Here is a 19,195-nt window from a genome sequence, read left to right as displayed (position 1 = left end):
AGGAGATCTGCTCCACCAGCAGTTCCCTCCCACTGTCGAAACAACAGCATTAGATACAATCCAGGACAACCCAAGCAAAATTTCTGAGGGAGAGGGTGGTCTCATATCTTTCTGCCTTCATCTAGAAAGAAAAGCAGAGCATGAAAAGGAAGGAATGTGGAAGCAATTCGAAACAGGGCTGGCCCTGCCACACAGCAAGGTGAAGAGGCCTGCTTCAGGCAGCACTATCAAGAGGAGTGGGAGGGGACGGATGGACATGAATGCAGGAATAAAGGGTCCAAATAGACCAGCAAGAATGTTTTATTAGTGTGTGTGTGGGGGGGGGGGGCCCTTTGGGCTTTCTTTCAGGCAGCAAAATGTCTTGTACTGGCACTGTTTGGAGAAGTGGTGGCCTGGAATGTGGGGTAGCAGCTTGAAACGTAGCAAGTAGCCTAATCCTACTGTGTCACAAACTTCCTTTTTGACCTTAGCTATGGATTCATAAGAATAGGTACCCAAAGTGGATAATCACTCCTTCTAATAGTGAACTTTCAAGATGGCGAGTGCCACCACGGTTGTAGCCCAAACAGAGCCACTGAGAAACAAGAGGGAAGTATTAGGATACTTGAGGGGGCCCCAATGTTTGCAGAAGTACAAAAAAAAAACTTTTGGGGGAAAAAAAAAGCTAAGGGGACAAACAGCACAAGGAAACAGCCCAATAATGACTGAACATGCTCAGTTCCCATAGAATGCAGAGTGACAGTTGGAAAAGTAAAATGGCGAGGAATGGCAGAGGAGTGGAATGCCCTCCTTGAGGGGAATGGCTGGCTGGAACCCTGAACAGGAGCACTCCTTTTAGAAAGGAGGCTCCCCCACAACATTTTCTTGCAAATCTCATTGGCTTCTATTGATTTTCAGTTTTTGCCATTACGTCCCACTGAAACCAAAGGGACTTCAGTTACTCAGCCATGTTGTTCCACTGGCTTCAACGGGAGTTCAGCACAACTAACTTCAGCTGGATTGAGGCCTTTCTGTTGACTGACAGCTACTCGGATCCTGTGCGTGCTCTTCCAACTCATTTGCTTTGCATAATCAGTTCAGAACTCTTCTTGCCTAAAGCAGCTTGTGAATGGAGAACTCATTCGCCCAAAGGTTCCTGTTCACAGGGCAGCCTTCCCCAACCTGTTGCCCTCCAGATGTGTTGAACTACAATTCCCAGCATCCCCCAGGCAGCTAGGGAATGCTGAGAGTTGTAGTTCAACACATCTGGAGAGCAACAGGTTGGGCAAGCCTGTCCCAGTGAAACTATGGCAGTCATCTGGATCTGCCAAGGCCCCTGCCTTGGGAAACTCAAGCAAGTGCTGCAGGAGTCCGACTGGCAACCTCTCCTTTGGTTATTGGTTCTGCCTCAGCTACTGCTTTAACATGATAAATACCGTCATTAAAAATCAGCCCAATGAAAATATATGTCATTCGCACTCCCTCTGAGCTCCTGAGACCTGCAGAGGCTGAATCAAATCACCACAAGCATGTTTCAATGTGCTATTTGCAAGGTTCTTATTTACCATCTGCTCGAGAAAGTGGGCTGGTATTCTTTTTAAACACATCCGAAGAATTAAAAGCCTTCAATCAATAGGAAGCGATAGCCACATATATTGGCCGCAGGCGTTTAAAAGGAGAAAAGAAAAAACAACCAACATGACTGCATCCATACACCTTGGAGCTCAAACATCCAATCACACCTTTCAGTTTAAAGAAAAATTACTTTGATTGGATGAACAGGAAATAAGGAGAATAATGCTAAATAAATATTGTGGAGCAAAATAAGATGTGTTCCTGTGCAGAATCAGCCAAGGTTTTGCCATAAACCTATCTCTAAAAAAAAAAAAAGGTAAAGGTGTCCCCAACCAGTCGTGTGCGGTGCGGCTCTAGGGTGCGGTGCTCATCCCCGTTTCTAAGCCGAAGAGCCAGCGTTGTCCAAAGACGCTTCCGTGGTCATGTAGCCGGCATGACTGAACACCGAAGTGCACGGAACGCTGTTGCCTTTCCCGCCGAAGCGGTACCTATTTATCTACTTGCAATTTCTTGCTTTCGAACTGCTAGGTTGGCAGAAGCTGGGACTGAAGACAGGAGCTCACTCTTGTCATGCAGCACTCCGGTCTCCAACTGCGGACCTGTCGACCTTCCAGTCTGCAGTTCAGTGTCTTAACCACTAAGCCACCGCGGCCCTAGTTGCAACTATCTCTAGCTGCAACTAATTTCTGACCTATCCTTTAAAGATGCAAGAGCCACATATATGCCATGGCCATTAAAGGCAGGATGAATAGTAAATGGGTCATGAGGGCTTCTGTCTTGTTTTCAGAGGCATTCAGTAGCACTGGTGGAGCAGCTCAGGGATACAGTATATTCTCTGAGCAGCATAATCCTGCATCTCCTCACCCCTGGAGTTGCTGTGGCACAAGCCAAGGCTCTCTGAGGCAAGCAGAGGACAGCAGGACTGTTCTTCCTTGCTGCACCTTCCTATGGCTGCTGCCTGGCACATGGGATGGGGCAAGATACCGAACCTAGAGCGAGGGGGCAGGAATGCCCTCACACCACACCAGCCATCCTAAGGCCAGCCATGTGTCCTCAGGGGGAGGGAGGAATATTACATTTGCTGGGATGCTACCCAACAGGGCTGGCCTATCAGGTGAAATGGATGAAGTAGATTGGTGGGTTACCTGGGGAAGGGGTCAAATAGGTCAATTTGCAAAAAAAAATGAGATTCAGATACATTGGGGAGAGGGTGGGATTGCCAGCTCTGTCAAGATACATTTCCTTTTAAGAAAAAACAGGGCAATTCCCTGATCAAAAAACTTGCCAGGTTGATGAGAGTTAAGGTTCTCTTGTGTTGGCTCAAACTCCACAAAGCCAGGAAACTGGAAGCTAAGGCTCGTGCCTTAACTGATGTGCCCCATGATCAGTGATGATGCTGTGCAACATCACAAATTGTGACCAGCAGCAGCCAGCTGATCAAGCTGCAGCCCCACGGCATAACACCTGAAAGGGTCTTTTTGGTAACTTTTGAGTAGCAGCAAGCTCAACCAACCAGATGTTGCCATTGGACAGACATGGCCAGTGACGTCATCGGAGCACTGAAAAGTTCCCTTGTTGGTCACATGTCCACAAAGGCAGCTTTGGTTCAGCTCACTGCTACTCAAAAGTTAACATAAAAAGAAAATGGTGTCCTTGGGGCTACAGTCTTGACTAGCGGGCTGCTACAGTGCTCCCTTTTGGCAGCAGGCTGAGAGGAGGAGTCAAGCCGAGCCACAGAGCTGCCCCCAAATAAAAAAAAATATAGGAGGGCTGGCAGGACGCCCCCGGCCTGGTGGCGCCTCTGCTCCCTGGAAAACCAAAGCAAACAATCCATGATTTCCATTTATCTCTTTGGGCACTGATACCAAGAATACCGTTAAGCCACTCCAGCATTCTTATTTCACAGCCTTCCAACATATCATTAAGTAACATATTTCTTTCCTTTGGCAATAGATATGCACAAAAATCAAACTTGGTTGGTCTAGTCCAATTAACCTGAGCTAGTAGTTCCCTGTGGCTGCATCCTCCCAGAAATAAGAGAAGATCAGAAAAACTATTCCATTCCTTAGGGCACGTTTCTAAAAGTCCAACTTGTTTTTGCACTGGTTTATAAGCATGGAAAAGGGAATCCAAAACATTTAAAATCCAGTGGAGTTTATCCACTGATTAAAATAAACACAGTGCATTGGAATTGCCAAGCTAGAGTCTAGCCTCTGAATACCAACTGCTAGGAAACAACAGTGGGAGAGGTCTATTGCCCTCCAGTCCTGCTTGTGGGCTTCCCATGGGCACCTGGTTGGCCACTGTGGGAAACAGGATGCTGGATTAAATAGGCCTTTGATCTGATCCAGCATGGCTCTCCTTATGTTCTAGGCTGTATGTAAATCAGTGCAATTTCTTTTCACGCAACTCTGTTTAGGACTTGTGATCTTTCTCGTTTTAGACATCTTAACTAAACCAAAGGAATTTATGCTTAGAACTGCTTTTAATTAGCAGATAAGGCATTTCTAAATAAACTTGCTTATCTGAATATGTTATCAGCTGTAGACGTTGCCCATAAAGGAACAATCTCACGGTGATGTAGGTTGTGTAGCGCTCACAGTGAGAGGGTTAATATATGTGTTGGAACGATTGTTTATGCTACATTTCTGCTATTGCAAAAGTATTAAAGTGAGCCTAAGGCTATGATCTGAGGAATCTTTAGTTTGGAGTGTTTATACTGAAGCCGTTGAGATTACTCCAAAGTTAAGTGACCATAGCATAATGCTCCTATCTGATTAATCTCCCCTTAAGAAGGCCAGTATAACACCCCTGCAGTTTAAACATAAAATTATAGTTCATACTGTTGCATGGATGTGTGATCAGGATGTTCCATGCTAAACACTTAGAATACTAAATTTTTTCTGGTTTGCCGATCTTAGGATCAAGCTCTATCTGACCGTGCAATCCTATACATGTTTACTCATAAGTGAATCCCACGTATTTCAATGGGACTTACTCCCAGGTAAGTGTGTACAGGACTGTATCCTGGGTTTGACAGGCTATTAATCGACAGTCCTCAAAGTGTGAGTGGTGGCAGATAATTTTCAGGTCCATTTGTATTTTGGAGAAAGCTACAATTTATACAACTGCAAGACATTCACTTATGGACCCATGTACTAGAAAGACAAAGTGAAAATGGGGTGAATGAATCATGTATGATTCCACGTATTTGTATTCTGTATTTGGGAGTAAAGTACAAATGGTTAATGCCTGAATCTGCTCTTAAAGACAGAGGGATCAAATAATATCTGCCATTCTCTTGTTGCTGAATTTCCTCAGCTGTCAAATGGTGATGATAATGCTTCCCTGATTCATATGTTACATTCATGAGACAAGGCCCTCATCTCTGTGGTTTCATAGCTGCCTGGATTGCAGCTGAAAACCGAGCCTGGAGTTTTAAAAAAGTCTGGATGGTGAGAAACCAAAAAGAGCAGACAAATGAAATCACCATGGTTGCAATCCTGCACACAAGCTGTTTAAAATCCACAGAAGTCAATGGGATTTAAGCAGCCAAGATATAAACATGGTTTGCAGTCTACGACTATATGCAATGGTCCGCTAAAATTATTAAGTACACATATGCTCTGTGAAGCACTGAAGCACGTTGGACTACACCCCTATAAGCAGAGTTTCAATAGAGCAAGGGTGGGCAGAAGGTAGAGCTCCGGATTTTTGGGACTTCAACTCCCAGAAGCCCCTGCCAGCATGGCAGATGGCCAGGAATGCTGGGAGCTGAAGTACAAAATTATCTGGAGGGCTACTTTCTGCTCACCCCTGATCTAGAGAAAGCAAGGTAATTTGATGAGCTGCCTCCAAGACTCAACTTTACTACCCCTGTAACACAAAAGACAGCCAAGGATGAACTCAGTACTCTGTTGTCAGAACTCTGCATGACTGTTCCAATCCACTAGCTCCCAGAATGTGCTGTTTTTCATTGGCTTTGCACAAAACCACTTCTTGCTTTGCATCTTATCAGTTCACATTTTTCTCTTCCTATCAACCTCCTTTTTCAAATCTCCTCACTTGCTTTGCTATGAAATTTCTATATTGATTTTGAGGCTCTTTTTACTCACCTGCAAAAGCTCTTAATAAGAGTGGCATAGCCAGTTCTCACTAGAATTCACGAGAGAATGCCGCTTTAAATCCTCCATCAAAGAACTATGCTTTTAAAAAGCAGCTCTGGAGTGGTAAAGCTGGAGTTGCCAGTTGCCTAGTTTGTCTTAAAGGTTCACTGGAAAACACTAGAGCTCTTTCTGCTTTGGTAACTAGTCTGTGTGTGCGTGCCAAATCTGCTTCTGGCTGACATGTAAACCTTTTGATTCTGTTTTGGTCCTTTAAACTAAAACAAAGAATTAACACTGCTTTTAAATAGCAGATAGTTTTCAAAAACATGGTCAATGTGAATTGCAATACCTTGGTTCTGCATAAAGTTCAAGACATGTTGGCAAGGAATGGAGATGCAAGTTCCAAGGCCAGCATAAGAGAGCAACGTAGGGACTTTGAGCCATGGGACGGAACGGCTTTCGTCTTACAATGTTCACTAAACTGGGATGTGGATTGAAACCCTTACTTGGGAGTAAGTCTTACTGAATTCAGCAAGGCTTACTTATGGGTAGACATGTATAGGACTGCACTGTAAATCTCATCTATGTATGTATTTGAGAATCTACCCAACTGTGAATGATTGTTCTGAATCCAGTGTTAGAAAACAGTTGATGTTCACAATCCCTTTTCTAATAGCAGCTAGAAAACAGCTGGCTCTTTCAGAGGAAGTATACAAACTTCCTCTGCCCATGGAAGCCTTTTGTCAATGGAATGGGGAGGAATGTTGTTTTCAGTGATTGCCCCTTGTCCTGCATCACCCTATTCTCCCCCTCTCCCCATGCCGGCAATCTGCTCCAGGATTCCCCCTTTGGGAGAAGCCCGAGGACTACCAAGGGGAGGGGAATGGGGCTTGTTTAAGCAGGAATGTCCTCGTTATACTCAGTAATGGTTTCCCAATCGCCTTCTATATACTAGCATTCATCTCTCCCTTTTGCTATCCTCCTAAAGTCCTTTTAATCTCTCTTGTCCATGTCTCTCATCAATTTATCTTCCTCTATACTTTTACAAAGTCTGCTAGATTCTTCTCACAATGTATCAACCAGAGGCAGGCACAATATAAATCAGGCATGGTATATTCTTCACTATTGGTTCTTAGCATGCCATTTGCCCTTAGGATGGCTGCATTAAGTTGATGGTTTCAGTAAACTATTTCTGACAACTCCAGGATTGCGTAGTAACAGGTAATATGGTGCCTAAACATGGCAAGAACGGGTCTAGTGGCCCTGTTCAGAGACCAGGAATTAGAAAACCAGGGAGCAACAGGAAGAGAAAAATAGAGGTCTTGCAGGGATGGAAATAAGCAGAAGGCTTTTCACACACAAGGTCAAGCAAGATCACTTAACCATCTACGGTAATCATTTTCAGGTACCACTATTGTATCTGTTTAGCCAGTGTTGCTGGAGCCAAACGAAAGACAATGAAAAGTTTTCTTCATGAGTCAATATCCTTGACAAGGCTTTCCTACACCATCTGTTGTGTTCATTGTTGTGTTTTTGAGATTATTTATTTATTTCATTTCATTTCATTTCTATACTGCCCAATAGCCGAAGCTCTCTGGGCGGTTCACAAAAATTAAAACCAAACAACACACAATAAAACAATTTAAAATACATAGAACATTAAAACCACAATATAACAATACAACCACAATAAAACCTAGCAGCAGTACAGGAGTTTAAAATACAGATTTAAAACAGCAAAGATAAAAATTTAGAAAGCTAAAATGCCTGGGAAAATAAAAAGGTCTTCACCTGGCGCCGAAAGGAGTACAATGTAGGCGCCAGGCAAACCTCACTAGGGAGCTCATTCCAGAGCCGGGGTGCCACAACAGAAAAAGCCCTCCTCCTAGTAGCCACCCGCCTCACTTCCTTTGGCAGGGGCTCACGGAGAAGGGCCGCTGATGATGATCTTAAGGTCCGGGCAGGCACATATGGGAGGAGGCGATCCTTCAGGTAACCTGGCCCCAAGCCGTTAAGGGCTTTGAATGTTAACACCAGCACTTTGAATCGGGCCCGGAAATGGACTGGCAGCCGGTGCAGCTGGAAAAGTACTGGCGTAATATGAGCTCGCAGGCCAGTCCCTGTTAACAATCTTGCTGCCCTATTTTGGACCAGCTGAAGTTTCCGGACCGTTTTCAAAGGCAGCCCCACGTATCCAGACGAGAAGTTATCAGAGCATGGATAACTGTAGCTAGGCTATCTCTGTCCAGATAAGGGCGTAGTTGGTATACCAGCCGAAGCTGATAAAAAGTGCTCCGTGCCACTGAGTTCACCTGTGCCTCAAGTGACAGTTCTGGATCCAAGCACCCCCAAACTACGAACCTGATCCTTTAGGGGGAGTGCAACCCCCTCCAGAACAGGTTGAATATCACCTAGCCGGGCAGATGAACCACCCACTAACAGTACCTCCGTCTTGTCTGGATTGAGTTTCAGTATATTAGCCCTCATCCAGTCCATTACCGTGCCCAGGCACTGGTTCAGAACAGCCACTGCCTCACCTGGGTTTGATGAGAAAGAGAGGTAGAGCTGGGTGTCATCTGCATATTGATGGCACCTCAGCCCACACCTCCGGATAACCTCCCCCAGCGGTTTCATGTAGATGTTAAACAGCATGGGGGATAAAACAGAGCCCTGTGGAACCCCATGGCACAATTGCCATGGCACAGAGCAATAATCTCCCAGCACCACCTTCTGGAATCCGCCATCCAAGTAGGAGCAGAACCACTGTAGTGCAGTGCCTCCAACTCCCAACCCAGACAACCTATCCAGAAGGATACCATGGTCGATGGTATCGAAAGCCGCTGAGAGGTCCAGGACAATCAACAGGGTCGCACTCCCCCTGTCCCTCTCCCGGCAGAGGTCATCCCACAGGGCGACCAAGGCAGTTTCCGTTCCAAAACCAGGCCTGAAGCCCGATTGAAATGGATCGAGATAATCCGTTTCATTCAAGAGTGCCTGGAGCTGTCCTACAACCACCCGCTCAAACACCTTGCCCAGGAAGGGGATGTTGGCCACTGGCCTATAATTGTTAACATCCTCTGGGTCCAGGTTAGGCTTTTTCAGGAGTGGTCTAATTACTGCCTCTTTTAAAGCAGCAGGCACCACTCCCTCTCTCAAGGAGGAATTTACAACCTCCTGGACCCAGCCGGACAACCCCTTCTTGTTTGATTTAATAAGCCATGAAGGGCAAGGGTCAAGCACACAAGTGGTCGATCGGACTTGGCCAAGCACCTTGTCCGCATCCTCAGGCCTCAGTAACCGAAACTCATCCAATAAAACTGGACCAGACGGTGCTCTGAACGCCTCTACCAATGGAACTGCATTAATGGTGGTGTCCAATTCATGACGAACCTGAACGACTTTATCCTCAAAGTGCCGCGCAAACTTGTCACAGCGTGCTACTGAGGGTTCCACCGTCTCTCTCCCTGGCCCAGAATGTAACAGGCCGCGAACCACTCGGAAAAGCTCCACTGGATGACACTGAGAAGATGCAATGCTGGTGGAAAAGAACTGCCTCTTTGCCACCCTCACCGCCACAGAGTAGGCTCGATAGTGGGCTCTTACCTGTGTTCGGTCAGACTCAGCACGGGTTTTCCTCCACCTGTGTTCTAGCCGTCTCCCCTCTTGCTTCATTGCCCTCAGCTCAGGTGTATACCAAGGAGCTGGCCGGGCTCTGCTCAGAGGGAGAGGGCGCTTGGGCGCGATCGTGTCAACCGCCCGAGTCATCTCTGCATTCCACAGAGCGACCTGGGCTTCGACAGGAGCACCAGCCATACCAGCAGGAAAATCCCCCAGAGCCCTCTGGAATCCATCGGAATCCATTAATCTCCAGGGGCGGACCATTTTAATAGGTCCCCCACCCTTGCAGAGGGGAAAGGCCGCCAGAAGTCTAAACCTCAGCAGGAAGTGATCTGACCATGACGAAGGGACAGATGTTAATTCCTCCACTTTCAGATCACCATCCACCTGCCCAGTCGAGAAAACCAGATCAAGCATGTGTCCTTTTATATGCGTTGGGCCGATGACATGTTGGGACAGCCCCATGGTTATCATGGCGGCCATGAAGTCCTGAGCCGCCCCGGATACAGCGGCCTCGGCATGGAAGTTGAGATCCCCCAGGACCATCATCCTGGGGGTCCTCAACACCAAGTTTTGGTTTTAAATGTTTTAACTGATTTTGGTTTTAAATGTTTTAACTGATGAGTATTTGGATGTATTATTATGTATTTTATGTTCAATTTTGTAAATTGCTTCAAGACATTTTTTAGATATGGTAAGTGGTGTATAAATCTAATAATGATAATGATGATACATAAGCTTTCTCTTTGTATTAGCCATTAACCAGATCCTACATAAGAAACATAGAGACTAAGGAATACAGACCTGCCATATGGTGTTTTTACTATGCTGTTTTAGACTCATAAGCTTTGGCCACTCCAGTTCAGGAAGGCAAGAGATATAAGCACCATTTTGCCAAAGGGAAGCAAGGTCTAGGTTAGTCAAGCTGGAGGGCACCAGGTTGGGGAAGGCTGATATAGGGCATCTTTCATATTGCACAGCATATGCAGACCAGTGCCTATACTGTCTTATGAGTCTTCATATTCTCATTTTCTCCAGAGATACATGCAGCCACCTTGGGCAACTGGATTAGACCTCAGGCTTATAGAGAAGTCATCTTACCTTGCACAGAATAAATGTTAAGGCAGGGAGCAGAAAAGTTCAAGCCAAATCACCTAAAACACTGAATGATGGGACAGACAGGGAAAGAATCTGAAAGCAGCACCAATAACAAATTGTTGTTGGGTGTCCTGACAATGCCACATAATTACCTCAGTGTTTACAAAGGGCTTAGTGTCTTTTTTTCTGTGCAAAGAAGCTCGTTTTTCCAGTTGCACAGCAAATACAGATAGCTAATCCCTTGTCACACAGTCTTTCATAATAAGCATCACCCTTGACTTAGCTAATGACTACATAGCACTAATGTCTTTGATTCCTTATCTTTCCTGCTTGTGCTGCTGGAGTGAATATGAAGGGCACCTCAGCCATAAGATGGAACCAGAACGCAGCATCAAAAAGGCGAAGTGAAAGATGCCCTTTATCAGCCTTTCCTAACCTGGCACTCTCCAGATGTGCTGGACTACAGATCCCAGCATTCCCATCCTATACGTGCCTATTCAGAAGCAAGCACCATAAAGTTCAATGGGGCTTACTCCTAGATACTGCAGCCTAAGAGACTGAGCTATAAATTATGAAGTCCCCCAGCTAGAGTATTGCCTCTGCCATATTACTAGGTAACTATTGCTGCTAGGTAAGGGCTTACCTAGTAGTCTTAGGTAAGCCCTTGCCCCTCAGTCTCAACCCCCACATCAGCAACATGGGTCTAATACCACTGACATGCCTTACAGTGTTGTCGTAAGGTTTGCAAGATGATGGCTTGGATCCTAACTTTCCTTCAATAAAGGGAACAGAACTGACATTCACAGGATGGGGCTTTCACAACTCCCCTTTCCCTATGCAATATCACCTGAGCTCCTACCCCAAATCTGCTCTTGAGAGATGGGAATGGTTAGGGATATAGTACAGGGGGTTGGGGTTGGCTGAAATTACCCCCTCCCTTACCAGAACAGAAGAGCAACTTACATAGGAATATCAGAAGCTGCCTTATACTGAGACAGACCATTGGTCCATTTAGCCCAGCACTGTCAGCACTAACTGGCAGCAGCTCTTGAGCGTTTCAGGTGGGATTCTTTCCTTGCGCAGTAGTAGTATTTATAATGGAACAAATTCTAAAATTTAGAAATGAAGATTTCATAATGCTTCCACTATACCAGCAGTCATCAATGCTACAGAAAAGGCCTGTGTGTGTGTGTGTTTATATCTATCTCAGTATAGATAGTATACTATCTATCTATCTATCTATCTATCTATCTATCTATCCATCCACAATGAATACAGAAATATATGCATTTAAAGCACCTCTTAATTATTATTTTTCATGTTCAACATGAGCAGCCAGCTCTTCCCATGCGGCTGCAAAATGGATGCTTTCTGTCTGGATTAAAATAAGGGGTAGCAATAGGTTTGTGTGCGTTCAGCTTGTGCAAAGGCGTAATTCCTGGAACATGATACCTTGGAAGGGAACAGTATTTACCAACGGAAGGGAGAACCGTTCAGGCACCTGAAGAGAACAGTTTCCCAACCTTAAGATGTCATTTGAAAGGGCCAAGCCTTCAGCTTGTGAGAAATGATTCACTTCATCTCTCCGGAGTCTGGTTCTTGTGTTGGGTGCTTATGTGTCATCCACTTCTTGGGTGCCTGGAGGAATATGCATAACCTTTCTTTGAAAATGAGCTGTTTGTGGTCGCAAGTACCAGGCAGGGACATTTATAGAAAGGAAACTGCTTGTGCTCAAGCTGAAACTGACATATAACATTTCCCACTTTGGGCTTCTTCACAGGGAGCTTTTATCCTGCTCTTGAGATTGCACCCTCACAGAAGTTTGCAGGCCCTTTAGATGATGTTGTGAACCTCCAGGGCGTCTCCCATACTAAATGACCTTTATTCTGTTTTTAAATAGATTGGAGATCATGAGCTCTTATTAGATAAATTACCTTGCTTATGTTCTGCTCGAGTTCCCTCCATGAAAACGGAAAAGCCGCAAGAAGAGGAGATAGATCAATGAAACATATGGAAGACTCCAATAAGGGGGAGAAGGAGCGGGAAAGGGGAGGGGGAAAGGAAGTGCATTTAAAGTGAGTCTGTCAAGATTCTGCATTTAAAACAGAAGCAGAAAGCCCCGTTTTAAATGTGGAATTTTAGGCTGGTGTAGAGATGCTCTTTATATCACTAGGGCTGGCTTTGATGTTGAACCTACCATGAACGTATCATGCCAGAAACAATTTCTTAACTGAGATGTGGCGCTTGGTAGACTCACTTTCAGTGGTATCTTCAGTGCATTTCTGGAGATCACCAGGAATATGTACTCCAGATATGTGCTTGAATCCATGTGCAAAGCTGCCCTTAGACCAGGGGTGCAGAAACTCTGGCCAATCCAGCCCTCCGGGGGTCCCCAAAAGGCCAGGCCCGTTTCCCCCCGCCCCCCGATTCCCCTGACCACTGATAGTCTGGTGGTTTCCCAATTTTTGTGCAGTTTCCCCCCATTCTAAAAGACTGAAATGCCTCTCCTCAGGCTTAGTTACTGACAGTAAAAGCTTTAAGTTGAAATATGCTGGCATTTTTGGCCCCACCCCTTTTGCCTTTGGCCCCTGCCCACCACTGGAATGTGGCACCAGAGAGCTTCTCCAAAATGCAATTTGGCCCTCGGGCTGAAAGAAGTTCTGCTCCCCTGTCTAAGACTATTGGCCCAATCCTAGCCAGTGTTTCTCGCCACTGTTGCACAAGTATAGCCTTGTAATGTAACACCTACATCAGTATCCTACCTGCTGGTCATGCCTATGAATCGTAGATAAGCAGGATAGGCTTAGGAAAGTCTAAATTCCTAGGAATCCATTTAGTTCATCTTGTTACATTAATTCAACTTTGAATTGGTACCAAACACTGCTATGCAGCACAATGACGTGACCTGCTTCAGCCGACACCATGAGGACAGGAACTGGTATCTAAATGATGCAGCAAGACTTTTTAAAGTGTTGTCTCTGGAGGGGGAGGGGCAATTGGGCTCCACTTCTGGCAGCAAAATATCTTGGTCAAGCACTGCCTGTTCATATACCTGAAGCTGATCCCACAGCCCTTAAGGATGTGGCGCTAGAAACCACAGGTAGCCTTTCTTCCTTGCCTCTCCACTCCCTAGCCTTTCAGGAGGCTTGAGAACGTTCCTCTTAAAACTGGCTTTTAAGCTGCACCCTAGTTTTTGATCTTTGTGTTTGACTGCCAGGAACTGCTTTGCTGAATTGTATTTTACTGTTTCACTGTATTTTGAACTGACGCATTTGATTTTATTGTGTGCCGCCTTAATCAGAATTTTCTGTGGAAAGACAGCCAGTAAGTTTCAAAATAACAAATAGTATACGTATAAAGGTGCCACCCACATTCACACATAAATTTGTGAAGATGCAAGATAACTCTAAGCTGTGATCTGCTGAGAATGCTCGTCAGCCAGTCAAATTTAGCGACTGCCTTAAAATAGCTAAAGGAACTGGAAGCCATCAGGAAGTCTGTTGGAGCATTTCCCACTGTGTCAGGCTCATTCACGCATTAGATTGATCCATGAATACTGCAAGGATGGTAACATTCCATCATCTACAAATGATACGCTTAAAGCCAGGTCTAAATTTTAGGAAGCTCTGCAGAAAACAACATATAAGACCATCCCTCAGTCTTCCTGCAGATGGACATCCATCACCTCAACACCAGATGTCTTCGGTTTTCTCACAGTCTCCTCCAGTAGTTCTATGCCAGTGTGCAAAATTTAAAAAATGATTCAAGCATAATGAAGATGGTACCACTTTGTGCCAAAGGCAGGACCAGACTACCCATGACAACAAACAAAAGCCTACATGGGCTTTTTTGTGTGGATTTTTTTTAATGTCTTGGGTTCAGGATGGGCCCTGTGGGACTTATCTAGATCAGCAATCCCACAGATGCCAGCAGGTATCAGGTACTCCAGGACCAAGGACAGCAACTAGAGCGCTCCAAAAAAGCTCAACTAGGCCCTTACATACGGCTGCAATTCCTTGTTCCGGATCTAGCCCCACCCCAGCAGCTGGTTGGAGAAAACATAAAGATCCATCCTGGCACTCCAATGGTCCTGGATAGTGTCCTACTGTGCCTTCTGCCTCATTAGGTGGAGGTTCACTAGAACTGTGGGTGAGTTTCTAAGGAGGGGTGTGTGGACATCCTTCTAGTGTCACTAATCCCTGGTGGGGGAAGGGAATCCTGGGATACTTGCCCCTCAGACTCCAATGCTCTTGAGCTCAGGGATCACACGAGATCTGGGGCAGCTGCTTCCTGACCCTCATCAGCAGAGGGCTTCTATGCGTCTGCAACACTACCCAAGGCCTGTGCCATGACAGCCTCTTGTGAACATGATGCTGGCCCTGCCTTCAGCTTTGGGAATACTATGTTTTGTGTTTACAGATGAATAGTCATAAAAAGAAACCAAACACAAAAGATGACTACAAAGTTGAAATGCAACTAACCTCTGAGGGCTTCTTCTCCTTCTGCCTTGACCAACCAGATTTTGCATTTGGAATTTTGGAGCATCTTGAAGCTGATGTTGTCTGACCTTTAGAAGAAAAACAAAGGTAAGGGAAGGCAAGGATTAGATAATGAAAAGCCTAACCACAGCCTAACTGCTGTCTGGTGTATAACAACAATCAGCACTTCAAAACTCTTGAATACCTACAATTTTCATCATGGAGCACCTAGATACACAGGCAAGATTTTACAGGCTAAACAAAATGTAGGGTTAAGATTTCCCAAATATGACACTAAGATTCAAAAGGAACAGAAACACATAGCAGACAAGATGCTACTAATACTGCCTCTTAGTATTAGAACATTTCAGAAGCAGGTGATCCAGCCTTCTCATCCAGGGTCCCCCAAAAGCACCAGCCTGGCTTCAGGAAGTTCTACCAAGATTAACATGAACTTCTTACACCTGCCTTAATCACTGTTCTTGCTCAGAATAAGTGGATTCTGTATTGTTCCAGCTCTGTCCCTGTCTGGAAATATGAAATCAAGAATGGTGGGCCTCTGGTCAGAAGCTACTACAATCTGAATCATTTTGTCAATGAGCTCAGCTCTTAACATTTAAAACATTCCTGGCAGGGGCAGCATGTTTCACATTAAGGGTACAATCCTATGCATGTTTAGACAGAAAAAAGTCCTACACGGTTGGCTGGGGAACGCTGGGAGTTGTAGGACTTTTTTCTGACTAAACATGCATAGAATTGTGCCCTTGGTAAATTAAATCTCACCACCACCAACTGTGACCAACCTTAGTTATTTGGGGAACTTAATTCTCAAATAACTGTGGTATTTTCCTGCATAAAGCCCTATGCCAGTTTAACTTTAAATAGCATCTAGTTCTAGACATTTGGGAAAACCATTTGTTTGGCAATTCCTTCCTGCTTGTGTCATTCATACAGATTCTTGATAGTCGACCACTGTAAATCAATCTACACTGATTCAACACCCAAAAACTGTAGTGACCCCATAGACCCATTCTGTTTGGTTTACACTGAAGGTAGCCATGATTTAACTGCACTCTATCTCAATCTCCATACTATCAGTCCCATAACAGAGTACAAATTAAATGCTCAAAATCAACAAAATGGCTTTATAGCAGGGATGGGGAACTTCCAGCCTAGATGTGCATACCGGGGGAATTCCCATCCCCAGCTACAATCTTCTTTTGCTGTTATCTTTGATCAGTGATCAGAGATAAGAGGGTATTTAAAGGCAATTGAACTTTGAATGCTCTGGAAAGGATGGAGCTGATGCAAAGTTTTTGAGCTGTACCTTTTGCAGGCAGGCAGGAAGGAGACCTGGGTATTTGTGAGTAGACATACAGACACTTGATATTTGGGATGCTATTTAAAAGTGCTGCTTAGTGATCCAGCAGTCCTGCTTACTTCTCAGTCGACATGCAGAAGCCTTATCCTGCTTCCTCCGAGTAGGCGTAGAATGGTGCTGATCACATTTGGCCCCACCCACTCTCCCTTTGGCCCTGCCCACAGACAGAACATGGTTCCCCAAGACCGTCCCCATTCTACAATTTGGCCCTTGGGCTGGAAAACGTCCTCCACCCCTGCTTTAGGGTCATTTTTTTTAAAGCCTCCTAGTTACAATGGCTTGGCTATACTATGTCTGTCTCTTTAAGCCTGTGGAAAAGAGCACTTGCAACACTGTCCACAGTGAATAGCTGATACGTGTGTTGACATAATAACAATAGGAGGGGGAGTTTGAATGGAGCCTTGCTGGAGATGCTCATCAAGTGACAACCATGACCATTTTTAGACTTGTTGGAACATGTGAGGACTGTAGGTGAAGTAGCCTGGCAAGAGCGCTTGTGGGAACTCAAGTGCCTTCAACAAGCCCTTAATTTCATTGGTCATTAAGTGCACTTCACAAGAGGTGCTGAGTACCACACAAGTGGTCATGGAATGAGCGGGTTTCAGAGGTCCCAGATGTTCAAGGATTACAGACTGTTGTTAATTGTACTACTACCTTCTAATTTAGAGATGCTACCACAGTATCGGGGGTCACCTATCAATTGATAGGTGACTTTGCAATTTAGCAAAGGCCATAGAAACGTGTTCCTTTAGCTGTTGCTTTAAATAATTTATGTTCCTTTTCAGAGGCTCTTCTCTGATCCTCTCCAGTACTAGAAGTCACACCTGTACAATTTTTTTTAAAGTCTCTTCTCTCTCTCTCTCTCACAAGACTAGAGAAAGTGGCGGTTTCTTTCATGTAAAGGTCCTGGAAGCTGCAACAATCCTCAGTGCCTGACTTCTTTCAATTAACTCATGATATGGAAAGGCGTAAAAGGGAGTTATCACAGGCAGATCATTATTTGATCACGTTTAACCTATTGGCCACCCTTAGCCCTTGAAGGGATCATAGAATCATAGAACAGTAGGGTTGGAAGGGACCTACAAGGCCATCGAGTCCAACCCCCTGCTCAATGCAGAAATCCAAGTCAGAGCGTCTTGAAGGCCTCCAGTGTGGGAGAGCCCACCACCTCCCTAGGTCATTGGTTCCATTGTCATATCACTCTTAACAGTCAGAAACTTTTTCCTGATGTTCAGCCGGAATCTGGCTTCCTGTAACTTGAGCCCATGATTCCATGTCCTGCACTCTGGGACGATCAAGAAGAGATCCTGGCCTTCCTCTCTGTGACAACCTTTCAAGTACTTGAAGAGCGCTATCATATCTCCCCTCGGTCTTCTCTTCTCCAGGCTACACATGCCCAGTTCTTTCAGTCTCTCCTATAGGGCTTTGTTTCCAGTCCCCTGATCATCTTTGTTGCCCTCGTCTGAATCCTCTCCAGTTTGTCTGCATCCTTCTTCAAGTGTGGTGCCCAGAACTGGACACACTACTCCAGATGAGACCTAACCAATGCTGAGTAGAGGGAAACTAGTACGTCACGTGATTTGGAAGCTATACTTCTATTAATGCACCCCAAAATAGCATTTGCCTTTTTGCAGCCACATCACATTGTTGTCTCATCGTTGGAGTTGAAGTTCAACAGATCTGGAGGGCATCAGGTTAGGGAAGGCTGTTCTAGCATTATCCCCGTATTTCAGGGGAGGAGGAGCTAATGGATATCTACCAGATCCGCCTTCCCTGATATATCCCCAGCATTCCTTTAAGATCATCAGAGGAGAGCTTGCTAGTCATTCTGAAATCAACAGACTGTTGCCACATAATACCTCAACAGTGGGCCTTCTTGGTAGTGGCACCCACCTTTTGGAAAATCCTCTCCTGTGCATTTCAGGAGGCAGAAAATGTGGCATGTTTCAAATGCCTCCTGAAAACACACCTGTTCACCCAGGCTTTCCCTGGCTTGTAATTAAATTAATCATACTGCTCCATCTTTCTGTTCCTTATATTGTTCCATACTATTATTGTAATTGGAATTGTTTTTAATATTGTATTTTAAATGTGAATAGCTTAGGGATTTTATTATATTTAGCCTGGTGATGTGGACAAGTTACTTGGAGGTTTAAGGCCCACCACCTGCTCTTTGGATCCATGGCTTTCCTGGATATTAACATCTGCTAGGTCTGAGTTTACCATCTGGACCTCAGAGATGGTTAATGTCTCTCTTAACCACTGGAAGAGGCAGTGATTAAATCCTTTTAAACAACAACAACAACAAATTTCGATCACTTGATTCTGGATAATTATCATCCAGTATGTAGTGTAAAGGGGCCGCGGTGGCTTAGTGGTTAAGACGCTGAACTGCAGACTGGAAGGTCGGCAGGTCCGCAGTTCAAGACCCAAGTGCTGCATGACGGAGTGAGCTTCCGTCTTCAGTCCCAGCTTCTGCCAACCTAGCAGTTCGAAAGCAAGAAATTGCAAGTAGACAAATAGGTACCGCTTCGGTGGGAAAGGTAACAGCATTCCGTGCACCTCGGTGTTCAGTCATGCCGGCCACATGACCACGGAAGCGTCTTCGGACAGCGCTGGCTCTTCGGCTTAGAAACGGGGATGAGCACCGCACCCTAGAGTCGGACACGACTGGTTGGGGACACCTTTACCTTTATGTAGTGTATCCTTTTTGGGTAAGGTACTGCAAAAAGTTGTGGTTTCTCAACTCCAGGTAATCTTAGAGAATACAGACTATCTCAATGTGTTCCAATCTGGTTTTCAGCAAGGGTTTGGGATAGAAACAGCCTTGGACACCTTGATGGATGACTTATAATGAAAAGGATGGGGGGAGTACAACCTTCTTAGTTGTCCTGGACCTCTCTGCAGCCTTTGATACCATCCACCATGGTATCTTTCTGGGTCACCTAGCTGGTGTAGGA

At 45.2% G+C, this 19,195-nt stretch overlaps 1 protein-coding gene across 6 annotated transcripts in view; it reads right to left on the bottom strand.

Annotated features, from left to right (window-relative positions):
* The window catches only part of JADE2 (jade family PHD finger 2), a 217,891-nt gene that overhangs the window by 175,269 nt on the left and 23,427 nt on the right, over nucleotides 1-19,195 (bottom strand). For all 6 annotated transcript variants that reach the window (XM_084838945.1, XM_084838947.1, XM_084838944.1 and 3 more), the window contains exon 3: nucleotides 14,858-14,943. In XM_084838945.1, the coding sequence (XP_084695071.1) occupies nucleotides 14,858-14,943 (86 nt within the window). The remainder of the gene's footprint in view (nucleotides 1-14,857; nucleotides 14,944-19,195) is intronic.

Source organism: Heloderma suspectum, chromosome 2 (genome assembly GCF_057233095.1).
Source record: "Heloderma suspectum isolate Gila_16-S chromosome 2, 16-S_ref, whole genome shotgun sequence".
In the NCBI taxonomy this organism is placed as follows: Eukaryota; Metazoa; Chordata; class Lepidosauria; order Squamata; family Helodermatidae; genus Heloderma; species Heloderma suspectum.
The sequence above is the reverse complement of the archived record's forward strand: the minus strand, read 5'-3'. Positions and strand labels throughout refer to the sequence as shown.